The 16,492-nt window shown below is 37.1% G+C and overlaps 1 protein-coding gene across 5 annotated transcripts in view; it reads right to left on the minus strand.

Moving 5' to 3' along the window:
• Window positions 1-668: 668 nt before the first annotated feature.
• AP3B1 (adaptor related protein complex 3 subunit beta 1) overlaps window positions 669-16,492 on the minus strand; it is a 359,745-nt gene continuing 343,921 nt past the window's right edge. For all 5 annotated transcript variants that reach the window (XM_001367618.4, XM_007486440.3, XM_056824793.1 and 2 more), the window contains 2 exons: window positions 13,964-14,102; window positions 669-1,390 (listed from right to left, as the gene is read on the minus strand). In XM_001367618.4, the coding sequence (XP_001367655.1) occupies window positions 1,237-1,390; window positions 13,964-14,102 (293 nt within the window). In that variant the 3' untranslated portion in view covers window positions 669-1,236. The remainder of the gene's footprint in view (window positions 1,391-13,963; window positions 14,103-16,492) is intronic.

Consider the following 16,492-nt stretch of genomic DNA (forward strand, 5'->3'; position numbering starts at 1 on the left):
CCGATGTACCAAAAAGTTTGGTTTTTTTTGGGTGGGAGGTTTGGAAGGATGGGCAAACACTGGAGCACAGGAATGAACAACCAGCACAAACTATTTAAAGGTTATTTAGGTGAGTCACTGAGGTAAACAAATCAGCTACTTACAATGTAATTAATTTGCAACAGGAACATTCATTGAGAGAAAAGTGTTTTTAAGATTGGAAAACAATTATAATTAAAAAACTACAAGTTGATAAATAGCAATTTTTGCAAATAGAAATCAGTCTTAATTCTGATTCCCCCTGAAATTCATTTCCAGACAAATTACTTTTCCATAAGCTCTGCAGGAAAGAATTTCAGTTCTCCAAAGTTGGGCCTACTGGGCCATCTAAGAGCAGCATAACAATCTAAAATGCCATTTAAAGGGTTTCTTCAGCAGAAACAACAGGCCTTGTAATCAAATCTCAGAAACTGTCATTTTTAGTCAGCCATATAAAAGTTTTTGAAAAAATATCTATCAATGATTTTCTTTCTGACATGGGCCCAAGGTTGGAAAAGGTTTTCTTTTACTAACAAAATCCTAGTGCCTCCCCCCCCCCCCCCCCCCCCCCCGCCTTTAATCAAATACATAGAATTAATGGACTCCAAAATAGGTGGTGACTGGTTATCAGGGAAAAAGCCGAGACACTATTTATATGCTATTTTCTTTATTCGTTATCATTCAGAAAATCTGATGACAGTAGTCAGAAAATGATTACAACACATGGAGTCACTGAACAATGGCATTTCGCAATATTCCACATTGTTCTCTCACTTCATTCCAGACATCTTCACTATCTTATCCTAGCTGGGAGGTCAGCTAGATTCTCACTCTTAGAATTTTTGCTTATTGGTAAAAGGCAAACTGATTTCAAATGAACATTAATTAATTCAACATTTATCCAGCAGGACTAGAAAAAGTCTGGGGAAAAGGGTAGAAGTGTCAGGGGAGAATATATGGCACACGGAGATTCAAGAGTTTAGATAACTGACAGTAAAATATATGTTCTTTGGTTAGCAAACCGAATAAAAAAAGGGGGCAAGTAGTGCACACATGATAGATCCACACTAGCATTCTAAAGCAGGAGACAAGAATGTCAAGAGTGTATTCTTCCCCCAATGCCAGATGGAAGGGCTATTATTATAAATGAAAGGCAGCAGTAGTGGATGCCAGGCACTTTTGTTGTGTGCCAGATTCTGAGGTCCAGATGTAAGCAGGTTACCCCTGGGACAGGACAGGCTTCAGCTCCCGCAGCAGTATAGAACCAATCACAGTTTTCTCAGTGTTTATGATGAGCTGTGCTGTAGAGCCTTCCTTCAGCTCCACTGTGACTAGCATCAGTGACCCACTGTGCACAGTTTTAGCTGCAAATCTGGAGGAAAAAAAGTGAAGAGATCTTCATGATGAGGGGGAAGAAAGAAGACGGCACATTGCTACTAGAGTCAAATGAGTTTAACAGAACTTTTTTCCCCCCTCAAATGAAAAAAATCTAGAACAGGATCCCTACTGCCAGAAAGCCCAAACCAAAGTATTCTTCAGAAACATGATAAACTGGAGTCTGACCCCAAAGCCTGCAATTTTAATTTGTCAAGTGCACACAAAAACAAAGACTCTTTAATTTTGACATTTAAATGTGAATCTGCATGTTGAGAGCCACCCCCCACATTTTAAAGTATATGACTTCATTTTCTATTTAATACATTGCCTTAGATATAATCACTTAAAACGCACAATTATTTTTCTTGCTTATTAATGTTATTTTCTGTCCACAAAACATCTTTCCCAAGAGTTCAAATCCTAAGGGCCAAGTCTTTGAAATGAAAACTGTTTACGTAAGAAGTTGGAGGGTACGTAGAGGAGGAAAAAATCTATTTCTTCAACATACATTGAAAATGTTGCCTTTGAAAATATTCATATTTGCACCAGTCTAGTCAAGTTGAAAGAGTCAGATTCAATCTCTAGCAATGAAAATTCAAAATGAAATCAAATGTAACCAACCAATGAAGCCCTTCCCTTTGTTGTACCTTCAGAACGTTAGATCATCCCTTTTTCCCTTCTGGATAGGAGAGGAAACTTAAGGTCTAACACTCTATTTCTACATTCCAAGACATGAAGAATCTACTAATTACATGGAATTAAAAGCAAAACTAGCCTTTTAAGCACTGCAATTGATTGAAAAGCCATTTTAAACACAATGAACTTCTGTCAATCCTGCTAATTCATTCTGCGTGCACAGCCAAGCCCCAGAGACAGGACCGAAGGGACGGCCACCACCTAGTCCTCTGTGTCCCACAAGGAATGAACCAGACTTTTCTGGGGGGGGGGGGCACACACAAACTAGAGCACAACAAAGTTGCTGCACATGAGCTTTTGACAACACTAACAAGTGTAGAGCAGGTCTGTGACCTGCTGTGACCCCACTTTTCAGGGCCAATCCCCTTTCCCCTTTCTGAATGACACGTGTCTGAATCAGAGCCATCTGCCTCAATTTGCGCAACATCTTCAGTCACAATAGGACCCAGTTAGCCCTGACAACAGCTCACAATACATAAAAATAAAACTGCTGGGCTGACAGCACGCTGTGGGCTATTCAGGAGCAAACCAACTGGTCAGTGTCTCATGTCTGACAATTAGCATGGGCCTTGCACAGTGCCTACAGGGTCCTCAGGGATCTGTTTAATTACCATCAACATAAAAGAGGGAGTTTATCAGGAGACACTCAAAAAAACTTCACTCCAGACTTAATTAAAATATTAGCCACTTAAGCAGGAAGCAGATTCTCTTTAAATGAGAAGTAATTTCTTTTTTGCTTTTTTAAAAATCACATCAAAATCTCATAATACATGACATTCATTTTGGGGGAAATGCAAACAGGTCATTTTTGGCCCTAAATATAAACGTGAAAAACAGTTTCCCAACAATAATTAGAGTAATGCATCAAAAGGAAAACAAATGTGCTGACTTTGCACAACTAAAACATTATCGACACGTTTAAATTTAAATGTTTTTAAATGCCAGTTAATAATGGGCTATTGACAAGGTGAGGAGAAACAATGACAACCCATAACCATTTATCTGATCTATGAATTGAAAACATTTCCTTATATACTAAAACATGCTGAGTATTTGTAAAGGACAAAAAGTTTTTCCTACAAAGAAAAGTAACTCTTGAAGTTATCCGCTGAAGGGTAGAAATGTGTGTGTGTGTATGTATACACACACACAATAGCTCTAATCCACACCAACTTGCTTTAGTCTCAAGATACTTGGTAAGGTGGGCTCCGTTTCTGATCTGAGGGTCTATGGCTCTTAAATAACCTTTCTTACATGAGGCTTGTCACAGGCCTAAGCATTTCTTCAGTCTGCCTCCCAGGAAAATCTCATTTGTGCCACCTCAGTTTATCAGAGGCTGGTTAATCACTTGAGCCTCTTGTTTATTACAGCTACTTTGGTCTATAATCTTGGTCATTCCATCTATAACATGAAGCCTCTTATTTCTCCAGTTGATTCTGACAGGTTGATAATTATGTAAACAATAGTCTTATTAGTCCCTGTATTTACTTAACACTTGTGTCATGGGACCACAGAGAAACAGATTATGTCTGAATAGGAACACAAAAGCCCTGTAGTTTTCGGTTTTAGTGCTGGATAGCCCCAAGGCATGTTTTTACTTCTTTTCTATTAAAAACCTAAAGTGGTAGAGAGCCAATGCTATGATATTGCAACATTCATCAGACATGTGTCAATTTTCATGTCAGTCTGTTTATGCAGATTAGAATTAGTTTCTTGTACGTGTTCCTTAAATCCCATTACCACCAAGTTCTCAGAATAAAGACGTGAAAGAAAGAAGGTATGTATTGGTACTGCGGTGGAAACACGCTAAACAAATCATTCCGGCAAGAGAGTTATTAGCTACTATAAAAGCAACTGCGATTTTAACAAGGTCTCTGTGTTCTGGTGGGCACCAGTGTTGGAAGCGCTGCTTTAAAGAGCAGAAGATCAGATGTTCTGACATTCTCATTTCACAGTTCAAAAAAGATGTATTTAATTGGAACATGGTGTGATCATAGTGTGGTTTGTTTTGGATTGTAGAAAGCAAATGTGTATCCCAGCACCCCTCCCCCAACTTAATATGTCAGGGAACCACAAGACAATCCACAGTCCCAACCTGCTCTCACAAGGTCATCGTTTTAGAAGTATTTCTAAATAAGTCCATACAAGATAAAGTAGCTATTGTTTAGATGCAACATTAATGATTAGGAAGACCACTGGAGCCAATTTCACAGCTACAGAAAGTAACAGATGACATCATTAAAGCGTTGAAGTTTTACCTGACTTCAAACCTACATCGTGCTGTGATTTTCCCCCATAGGTGTTTGACTCCATGGTGGGTCAATGTTATGTTGCTTCTAATGTTTATTGAATATGCACTTTGTCTTTAAGCCACACAAACTGATTTTCTTCTTTGGTTACTTGTCACACTCTTCAAAAACTTTTCTGGGGAGGTTTTCTTTGTAACAGATACTAACACATTTCCAGCCCTTGATCTGACTCTTTTCTTATCGAAATTCTGTACTAACTTCTTCATTTCTTTATATAAAGAAAACTACAAGCCTTTCCAAGTGGGCTCTCAGTGGATGTGGAACGCTTTTGTAATGAAATTCTTGTGACACAGGGAGGACCTACGAGGAGACCGACCAACTTCAAAAAATAGTAACAGTAAATGAGAACAAATAAGTGGGCTGACAGTTAAAAATGCATTGTCTACTTAAGATGGGGGTGTCCTATCTTATTAAGAGATATTTTTCACAATTTTTCAGTTCATTCCCTATCAAGTCCTGGTGGCTCAATATTATTCAATGAAAACCAGGTTTTCGATTGAAGAGACCTTGGAGAACATTCCAGCCACTCTTATATGATAGAGATGAAAAATAGGACTGGAAGGGGTCTGACTGATCCAAGATAATGCAAGTAGTCAGCAGCGAGAGTCAACTGGTACCTCTTTTTACCAGATGGATGTCCATACACATGGGATATTAAGTTGCTGGCCCTTACTGAATGCTTTGGAGAAGAATAGAAAACACTAGTAAGTTTTAAAAACAAAAGAAAAGTTGGTTGATAGACTCCAAATAACATCTGTTCCAATTTCCCAAAAAGTTCTTCTATTTGAACCTAATAATTAGGGTGACTAAAACCAGTCAAACATCAACACATGAGATATTGAAAGTATCTTAAACACATTCCTTAATGCATTTAAAATGTATTTTTTTTTCTGGATTTGTGAGAAGCTATCAAGTCGCCTTAATTTGAATGAATAAAATAATCTTGTATCTCAATGTTAAAATTATTATATGAAAAAATCTTTAAAATGATATATCTCAAAAGCTGAATGAATTTTCCAGGGTATTCAGAAACAGGGCAAAAAACAAAAACAAAAACACAGAATAAGATTTGCTAGAGTTAATGCAAACAGCTCTAAGACATGCTTTTTCTTCTCTTGGGTAGCCTTCCTGGTCTCTGATTTTTCTATTCTGAGTCCAATTTTCTCCTGTTTTCTGTTCTACTGGTTACCAGAAGCTGTGACAATGGCCCACTCAGGCTAAAACTTTTTTTTTTCCTACCCTGTACATGAAGCCTTCAATTACTGCCTGCTGAAGCAGACAGAATCCTATTAGTAAGAAAGACGATCACAAGATGCAATGCCCTGCCCTCGCTGTACAAAAATAATTAGTCCAAAGTTGACAAATGTGTAATGAAGTTGCACAATGCGTGTATGTAAGAAATCCTGGTTTGGTTTTGCTTTCTACTTGCAAATACCAGAGTGAATTGTTAGGGACACTCTTTCAAAAAGCATTTCATGAAATGAAACAAAAGTTTAAAAATTGTTAATACGGTGTTAATTTGATTTAGCATAGCATGGCAGCAATCCACAAAATATTTTGAACATGGAGAACAATTTATACATTTTAAAAAGTTGGGCATAAACTTGCAGTTTTAAAAACAATCCCAGTGTGCTAAATTAATACTGAGATAAAAGTTTTAAATGTAAATCAAATATTTCAATATCTTTCCATTATAATTTCCAAAATTAATTCTTCAAAATCAAGATGTAATGCTATGAGAGACAAAAATAATCTATCACTATCTAGTTCTGGCTTTCTGAGATATAAAATATATTTTATATGCTAAGCCAACTAATTTATATTCAGTGACATATTCTCTTTATTTCATGTAGTAAACTCAGTTTATTTCCCAAACTCAGAGAGTGGGGAAGAAAAAAAAAACTTTGGGTGAGGTGGGGTGAAGGAAAGAGATTTAAAAATAAGAGAACTAAAACCTATCTTTACCAATACTTTAAACCATAATTCTTAAGCCACTATCACTTCTTAGATTCTTTTTCTTTAAAAAGTAATAAATAAAACAGGAAAAAAAGCAATAAGATTATACACTTTCTGTTATTTTAACAGAAATTAGTCCTATTCATAAATTTCTGTAGTCATAGAATAATATGCCTAACAAATGATGAAATTAAGAATGTTTTAATTTTAAAGTCATCTTTCTCATTTGCCAAGCTTTGCAAATATCCAATAATACTTGAGTTAACAATTAACCATGAGGTCCCTGCTTGATTTTTCAAAGAAAAAGATGCAGAGAAATATATATATATATATAAATATATTTATATAGTAGTTCAAAGCAGTCAGATACAAAAGCAGTGCTGTCCTCTAGTGGACAACAACCACTTTGTGAAAGAACCATCTATTTTGATTAACTTCAAGTCTAAACAAGTTCCACAAACCTTTAATCTTATTTCAGAATCAAAATCAATCAAATTTGGGGGGGGGGGGGGAGGAGAGACTGCTACCTGCATATACAACTCCAAAAATTAAGAAGTTTCCTGGAAGATGAAATAAGCCTAGGGCCAGAACTCACAGGAGTTAGGATCCCAAGACACCAAATATTAGTGACAGACAAAAAAAAATATATATATATATATATATATATATGTATATATAAGGGCTACTTAAAATAACATTGAGGTTTTTATACCTTCAAAAGGTATGAGACTTATTCAATTATACAGAATCCTGGGTTAATTGGGACTGGGTTAGCAAAACAATCCACTGAGTTGCATGATATGGTTCTTGTAAGATAATGATTAAATATTGTATTTGGGGAAGTTCACTTAATAATGACCAACGAAGAAGGCATTTTATGGCAATCAATGGCTATGAGTTGCCGGGATAGAGATGAACCAAGCTCATTTTAATACTACCTGACCAAAGGTCACTGTCACTTGCTTATCTAAATCAGGGGGAAAAACTAAAATGTTTTTTTAAATGTGTAAATAATTTATTGTTTTTTATAATTATAAATTATAATTAAAAATAATTTACATGTTTTTAAATGTAAAAAGTTGGACTGCATGTTGCCATGTGCCATTTCCAGAACTTGGCTTTTCCCTAGTAATGACCACTAACATTATAGTTACCCACAAATTTAAGAATACTGCTTCTATTTCACAAATACAACAAATATCTTTACAATTAACAAAGGAGAGGGAGAATAAGACCAAATCAAGAGTATAAAAGGAGTACAAAGCATTGATTAAAAGCAAAGAAAGTTCTTTGTAGCCCAATTGAATAAACTAAGAATCACCATGAAATCAGGGCAGCCTTCACTCAAGAAACATATTAGAAAACAACAACCATCTGCCTTAGAAACAATACCATGTATTGCAACAGTAAGAGTTAGGCAATGCCTGGGGTCACACAGCAAGGAAGTCTAGATTTGAACCCAAGGCCTCCTGCCCCTGGGCCTGGCTCTTAATCCACAGAGCCACCAAGAAGCCTATCTTTAAAATTTTTCCAATTAATTATTTTTTCTGGGTTATACACATATTCCATATTATTTATTTTTGTAAGTAATCTTATAAAACCGAAGCCCCCAGCTATGTGCCCAGATAAACAAGTGAAAAATCCCGTATTGTCACGTGCATTCCTACTCCAACTGTTTTTCCAAGAAGCATGTTCTTAAGAAAAGGGATAGTGCGCTGATGGTGAAGGAACAAGAGCATCTTTTCCTGGGCAGCGGCAGCGGCAACAGCGCGCAGTGCTTCTGAATGGCCAGGTGAGACGGCCTGGGTGAGGCCAGCGCTGCGCAGGAGCCACTGGGCCTGACGTCGGATCCCTGGGAGCAGACCGCCTGAGAAGACAACACTCACATCATCTGTGGAGTTCTGCATCCTGAATTTTGTTCTGCATTTCCCAATCACATTTTAATCTCAGCAGTGTTGTGAACCACACGTGTGGGTTTTAGACAACTCGCAGACTGAAATTTTTTGTTAATTAGATCTGTGGATTATTTTAAATCAAACGATGGAAAGACAAAGTCATGGAGCTCCAGGCAGTCCGGGGTTTAAATCTGACCTCAGACACTTCCTTGTTGTGTGCCCCTGGGCAAGCCACTGAACCCCTATTGCCTAGCCCTTACTGCTCTTCTGTCATAGTATTGTGACAGTATTGATTCCAAGACAGAAGGTATGGATTAAAAAAAAAAAGGCAAAACCATAATGCACTGCTCTAATTACCAATAATGTACTATCTTGTTTGAGCACTTAGCTATTATGGAGAAAAAGCTGAAACAGTTTTTATCTATTGCAATCCCTAACCTGTCACCTACAAAAGCAATATATGAATATGGGAGAAAAATATCCTATAAATGTCGTAGTGATCCTTTGTTTTTATTTTTCAAGATCTGATTATCTAGTCTGAAAATTATTTTGCTGCTTTTGGTTACTTCATGCTCATTAACACCTTTCCCAAAGAATGAATAAAGTAAATAAATGATGAAACTCTAACCAGTTCACTTGGCTACTAATTGGCAACTTGGGTAAGAGGCAGGATGAAAAGGAAGTTGAAAAAAGCAATAAAGAGATTTCTAATTTTCTGAAATCTCAGTTCTTTCCTCATCTCAGCCCTGATGGATTCACCAGTGGAGAGTCCCTGCAGCAATTTATAGATCTTTTCTGAAAATGAATTAAATTTAAACATACTAAGCACATATTTGGGGTGTGTGGCCCAGAAGTCACTTTTCAAAAGATACTCCTTACTACTTTCCCCTCACCCTCCCCCAAAACAAAATCCTAAACAATAAAAGTTTAAAATTAATTTCCTATTAACTACTAAAAGACATGACTAGTCTCTGACACATTAGTGTATTCTGCATGCCTTTTAGTTACTTCTGTCAGTTTGTCCATGTTAGTGTTGCTTGTCTTAGATTATAAGTGCATAAAACGCTGAGAATGTCTTTATGTCTTTAAGGCCTTAATCTTTCAAAATCTATGTTCTCTCGATTTCCTTTTTAATAAATGAGTGGTATATATCGTGGCAAAAACATATTGTCTTTTATTAATAATAGTCTTTACTGTATTTTAATTGCAGAGTATTCATTTAGCAAATCTGAGCCCAGATTTTCAAAGCAAAATATTCTGAGACTCTCTGAGGCTGTCACTCATTTTCAAAAGCAAAACCAAGTATCATAAGAGAAGAACTGTATTAAATAGGTTCAGATTTCATAACCAAAATAATTTTCTCAATTGATCTGATCCTTTAATGTATAGACATATTGTTGCTTTTAAAAATAAAGTGTAGACCACATATACATTTAACTCCCCCCCTCCTTTCAGCAAGACCATTTTCTATAGATACTGCAGAATTTAAATTATTTATGTTTACTCTTGATCAACATCTTAATTAAAACTTCAACTACGTTTCTGGACATTTTTCTACCTCCTAGTGAGGAAAACTGGATCATTTCCTCACTCTTTTAAACAAGAATTTATTTGGTGCTCAATACAAAATCCACCAAGAAATTGAAAAGCAAGAGCCTAAAATGCGTATTTGTATTTACTACTATTCATTCCAATGTCAAGGGAAAGGAATTTTACTCTATGATGACGGTCTATAGAGGAGTGTGGGTGTGGGTCTAGGTATGCATGTGCATGAGTGTACGGTAGACTAGCCCAGCAAGTTCAAGGGCACAGGGTGCTTCAGATAGGAAATGTCCTCTACCCAGCGGATCCGCATTTGCTCAGCAATGTATGGTTTTGGAGAGGCGCACACGGACCAAACGGTTATGGGACTCATCCAGATTCACAGTCAACGTGTGCTCAAGGCGGATTTCTTGGTCTGTCATTCCACCCTGCCTCCAACACTTGGATATTATTATTACTATTAACGAAGCACGTGTCAAGAAGTCAAACTATAACTGCTAAGGAATTTTCCTTAAAAACAAATAGGATTTTCATGTTGAGTATGTGGTATAATTTGTCTTTAAATATTTCTACATGTTAAAGTGCCTTTGTTATGTAATGTTCCTTTACAAAAGACTCCTCTTACTGCTCTAACATAAAGGAAGCTGGTGACTATGAGGTATTTCAAATTCTGCCTCCTCAGACACTTACTAGCTGTGTAATCCTGGGCAAATCACTGAACTCTCTTTATCTTCAGTTTTCTCATCGGTAAAAGGACGATATTAGGAAAATCTTTATATAATAAAGGTGTTGTGAAGATCAAATAAGGTCATGTTGGAACAACTTTTTCTAAACCTTCAAAGTGGCATCTAAAAATGAATTATTACTGAGGCAGGGAAGAATCTGTGATTTCAATGGTTTTGGGAATTCCTGGTAAGGAAAATCCTTCTACTAGTGGAGGTTATCTTCTCTGATTTACAGCTTTCAATTTATAATCTTAGAGAACTATGCTGGGGTGGTGGATAAGACACTGGTCTTAAAAGTCAGGGAGACACCTATTTGGTTATGTAACCCTGGGAAATTCGTCTGGCAAGTGAGAGCTATAATAATAATAGCAATTATTACTAGGTCATTCTGAAAGCATGCTGTAAAAAAAACTCAGAGGAATTTATATTTTAACATTTACGATTAAATAAAAAAAACCAAACTCCTAACTATAAGCTCAGTCAAATATGGAAATATAACACAAAGTATTATATTTTTAAAAACATTCATACAGCTCAACGAAAGGACACATGGATAGTTTCCGTTAATTAATGTAAATAACAATTTTAATTTAAAATGACATTAAGAATAACACTGTACCCATTTTATTCTAAACTTATAGAGCTTGTGGTATAAAAGAGGAATACGAGTCCTATGAAGAAAACAATGCTAACATCTTGGAATCAATGCATGAAGGATTCTGTATTCTCAGTCTATTCTTTCTCATTATGAAGCTTTTTCAATCTTAGTACAATAGATATACTTTATAAGCTAAAAATAAACGACAAAGGTTATGAACAGAAAGTTTAACTTAAGATCCACAGATAGTTCTTGACTACCTGTTTGACCATATTGTCTGCCCAGGTTTTCTGTCTGAGCACCCAGAACAGCCACATCCCTAGCACCGGTGACAGGGCAAAGCCAAGAAACAGTCCACAGAGACTGCATTTTAGTATAGGAGCATAAAGGCTTCTGAGAACATTCGAAAATCAAATATAAATGACGTCTAGATTATTCGTTATTTTGTGTTAGCTATGCATATCTCTTATTAGAGTCAACGGTCATCATGACTTTAGTTACTTGAACTTTACCACAATAAAGTCACTGAGGTTCCAAACAGGGTTAAGTCAGAAACTCTGGGCGACTCTGGCACCTCTGCCACTGACAAGCTGTGTCATCACGGGCCAGTCCCTTCACTTTTCTTGGTTCCTAAACTGTAACACAGTAAACCATACGTTTACTGCTCATTTTGCAGGCTCCGACCAGCAGCGATCGAACAGTGGAAAACCTCAGGACATACAGAGACCAGAATGTACAAGTACAACATGGAATTTCATTTTTACCTACCAAGTAAAAAATGGGTTCTGGCAATGCTTGCTTTGGCATCTAACAACTTACATTACTTATATTTTCAGAAACACACCAATCAAACATCGACACAGATGCTAGAGTCAACAGGAATTGCTTCAAACCAGTGAAAAAAGACTTCTCTATTTCATTTTCCTTCTACTATTTGGAAGAGTGGAGCTAGCTGGAAATGAAGAAAATGCGTATCTCCAGCTCCTCGAGGATTATTTTTTCCTCATGATTGTATAACTATAACTGTATATATAACTATAACTGTGCTGATAAGATTGCTTTTTGAGCGGGATGGCCCTTCCAACTTCCGCTGCGTTCTCCTCTCATTTCACAATCCAGTAGGTGACTTCACTGGATAGAAGAGGAAACGAAGACTCAGAAGAGCTCAAAGAGCTGCCCACGGCCACGGCTTACTGGAATCGGAGCTCCTCCAGAGCAACCTTCTTAGAGAGGCTGGAACAGTCCCAAGGAATGGAATGGCTCGCCTGCCACGGCCCAGGGAGCCAAGTCCGGTTGTCTGCAGTCAGGCTGAGGTGCTTCTTATTTGGCCACACGGCCTGCTTCTTCTCTCTACAGTGGGGGAATCGCACCACCTCCTTCTCTGTCTGAACCCGGCACGTCCAGTGGCTATTCTAGCCAGGGGCAGAGCGGTCAGCCTCCCGACCCGGACAGTGAACTTCCAGAGGAGAAAGGAGGCCCATGAGGCACTCGCAGCAACAAGCGCTGGGCCCAGTTCTTTCCAGGACACAATACCGATCCCAAGTCGTTGGGATGACTCCTTTTAGAGTTTTTAAGTCTTCGCATGTTGGGCTTTGTCTTTGAACTTGCCCTAGAAGGAGCATCTCCTCTTTCCTTATGTATGATAAGCCCAGTTCCAAGGCCTTCCAAAATTGAACGGACTCTCAATGCCACCTCTGTTCAGATGTAACAGAGAGGAAGTATTGCGTAGTTTACCAGGAGTCAGAAGATTTGTGTTTTTTTTAACATTTTTTTTAAACCCTTATTTTTCATCTTAGAACCAACACACAGTATTGGTCCTAAGGCAGAGAGTGGTAAGGGCTAGGCAATGGCGGTTAAGTGACTTGCCCAGGGTCACACAGCAAGGAAGTGTCTGAGGCCAGATTTGAACCCAGGACCTCCTGTTTCCAGGCCTGGAGCTCTATCCACTGAGACACCCAGCTGCCCTCCATACAGTGTAATGGTGGGCAGATCATTTAACCTTTTTGGGCCTCACTTCTCTCATCTGTAAAATTAATATTACTTGATCTATCTTACCATCAAACGGATAATGATTTAATAGCGTTTCACAAACTCCAAGTCCTATAAAATGTTCAGTCGTTTCAGTCACATCCAACTCATTGTGACCCCATTTGGGGTTTTCTTTTGACTAAAACATAAGGCTTTATCATGATGGAGGGGGAAGACACCGTCCACTTCTTTCAGGTCCAACAGCATTGCACTGAGGATGTGTGTGGGTGCTGGGTCAGTTATTCTATAAACTATTAATCCAAACTCAAAGAATCACAGAAAATCAGGATAAGAAGGGAGTTCAGGGATTAGCTAGTCCAACTGGTACCTCATCTAGAACCACCTCTATAATATATTGGGGACTGGGGTTATTCAGTCCTTTTTAGAGACCTTTCCTGAGGGGCAGTCCTCAAATTTGTTCCCCTTTTTTTTTTTTAAACCTTGCATATTGGTTCCAAGGCAGAAGAGTGGTAAGGGTTAGGCAAGGGGGATTAAGTGACTTGCCCAGGGTCACAAAGCTACATTTGAACCCAGGACCTTCCATCTCTAGGCCTGGCTCTCACTCCCCTGAGCCACTCAGCTACCCCCACCCCCAATATCTGCTCTTAAGGCTGCCCATGCCTTTTGTGAACAGCTACAAATACTACATTTTTGTGATGTCTGTTATATTCCAGACTCAGTCATACACTGCTACCCCCATAGAAAAGGCATACAACTCTACTTGGGGAATAGAATTTTTGAAAGACAAATATGAATCAAGGATCTTATATTTATGTACATTCATGTATTTTTAGCATTGTTTGCTAATGAAAAAATTACCTATGTATGTTATCCTGTCCAGAAGGGACTATACCTAGGTTGGCAACATTTACAATCTTCTCAAGTATCATAGGGGGTGTAGGATTCTGTGGCGAAGCAATGATTGTAGCTGATGTTTCATTCATTCCTGTCAGCAATCCTGTAATAGTAAAAGGAGAATGTGTTATAAGCTCATATCTTTATGCAAACCACATCTGAAAAACCAATGCCTCCCAGACAGCATTTTTAAGGAGTCACTTTTATTAACAAAGTAATCCCTCAGAACATATGCTATAAGTTAAATTTCTAATAATTAAAAAATGAACCGCAACTATTTCTAAATAATTATATATTCCCATCACAGGGAAAAATGTGTGGAAATATTATTTCCTGATGCAGTCAAAGCAATTTTCCCACCTTAATGGATTTGCTTGAGCACTAAAGGATAAAAAGGCAGAAATACAAAGATGAAATCTCAATTTCAGGTCCCTTAAAAAATAATCAATTAATTTGAGACTACATAAACAAGCTTTTTCCTTTTTAGCTTATAAATATTCATTCAAACATATTTTATTGAGACATGTTAGCTGAGGGCAAATCATAGTGGATTCTGGAATTATGAGCAGCCATTATCTAAGGACTATTTGTCCTCATGAACTCAGAATGATCAAAGTTACCTTATCAGTGATTCACTCAGTTACCACCTGGTTTGTAAAAAAGGTACATTCAGACAAATTAGACCTGATGACAGCATTTCACTATAATTAAACAATTACAACTTCAACCACAAATCTAGGGCAAAAACCACGAGGAGACAATAAAAGAAAGAGCATCTCAGCTGCTAAAGAAACATGCAATATTTTTTAAATTTTATTTTAAAAAGGCAACTAAGTTAACTGGAATCCTGAATAAAAGGAAATGAGGTTAGCACTAGGCATGCCACCAAATTTGGAAAACTTCCACATCAAAATATTTCATGAACAAACACAACATAATACAAAAATACTTGCTAGAAACACCACAATTTAGGACCTAGGTTAAAATTGAAACCCAGGTGTCATATTTTGACATGTGGCTCATACTTAATACTGCATACAAGTCAAAACTTTGGGAAAGTCATTTATAAGGTTCCAGGAAATGAAAACATTTTGATTTTAAGTACCTTTTTGTAAAAGCTCTGTCTTTTCATGATTTAAGTGTTTGATCTGTGTTAAACATATGTTGAAACAAAGAGGAAGGTACCAAAGGTCACCATTATGACCCAGTTTAAGCAGCAAAACAGCAAATATGACTGTCCCGCTCCGAGCAAAGAGAAGCTTTAAACCGTTACCCAAACTCCGAGCACGGTATGTTCTATCTTCGACTGTTTAACTTCAATATTAGGCAAAAGCTTTAAAATCTACACAAGCAGTCAGACGTTGCTTTTAAGCCAAGCACAGTGGCTGCCATAACACTGCTGAGAGATGTGTGTACTCATTTAGGATTTAAACCTTCTCCATTAAGCTCTATTGAAGAGCGACTGCTGAATAAATGAATGCAACTATGTTTATGTTAAAAGCCTGTTTCCCGCAGCATGTAATTAAAGGAAATGTTGTACAAAGCCAGTACTTTTGTCAAGCTCCTGTAAATGGAAAGATGGATAGCACTCAGAGAGGTGAAAGCATTGCTTCATATTTAACCTTAACACTCTTGTCATTAATGGTTTGTCTAACTTGTTCTATAAAAGACAAGGTACTGCTCCATTGAAGTAAAATTAAAAAAATCAACTAAACCATGCTTTTCAGAACAGAAGATTCATTATCGTCAGCTAATGTATTGGCATAAAGCAAAGTAACATCCTATCAAGTAAGGCACACATTCAATCTGCCTTCCTACCCCCCCTCCTTTATTTTTAACTCATGCTGTTTTATTGTTATAGGCAATTTGTACCACTCAGCATGACAGTGTAAACTGAATCAAGATTAATTTACATGCAAAAGAACACTTAGGAGAGCAGCATGGTAAGCAAATGTATTGTCTCGATTGCTGAGGTGGAAAAGAACCTGGAAAGAAAAAAAGGTGTTCTAATTAAGGGGCATCAAATATGATTGCTTGGGGTAGTTAAGGGCCAGAAAATAGTAAATGTCTGACCATTTAAAGAATTAGCATCTTGCTGGCTAGGAACACCTAAGATGGATGCATAAATCATAATAAAATTAAGTAAACATCCTAGGTTGTTTTTTTAAACCCCAGGATTTTCTAAATGAAAATATATCAGGTGTTTTCATATTAACTAGAAAGAATTTTGCAAAGGATTCACTGAAAGTTTCACCTAGGAATAGAGGTTCTAAAATCTTATCAAGTTATTTCAACCATATATGTTTATAAAATAATGAAGCAATGTGTTTAAAAATTAATAGCAGATCATTGGAAATTCCCAGTTTTTAATGATTCATTATTACTCATTGGAATTCATCAAACTTCTGGTCAGAACAATGAATAACAATTAATCTTGGTTAATTAATTGTTACTAATACAAGCCAAAAAATAAAAGGAACAAAATTAAAATTA

Source organism: Monodelphis domestica, chromosome 3 (genome assembly GCF_027887165.1).
Source record: "Monodelphis domestica isolate mMonDom1 chromosome 3, mMonDom1.pri, whole genome shotgun sequence".
Taxonomy (NCBI): Eukaryota; Metazoa; Chordata; class Mammalia; order Didelphimorphia; family Didelphidae; genus Monodelphis; species Monodelphis domestica.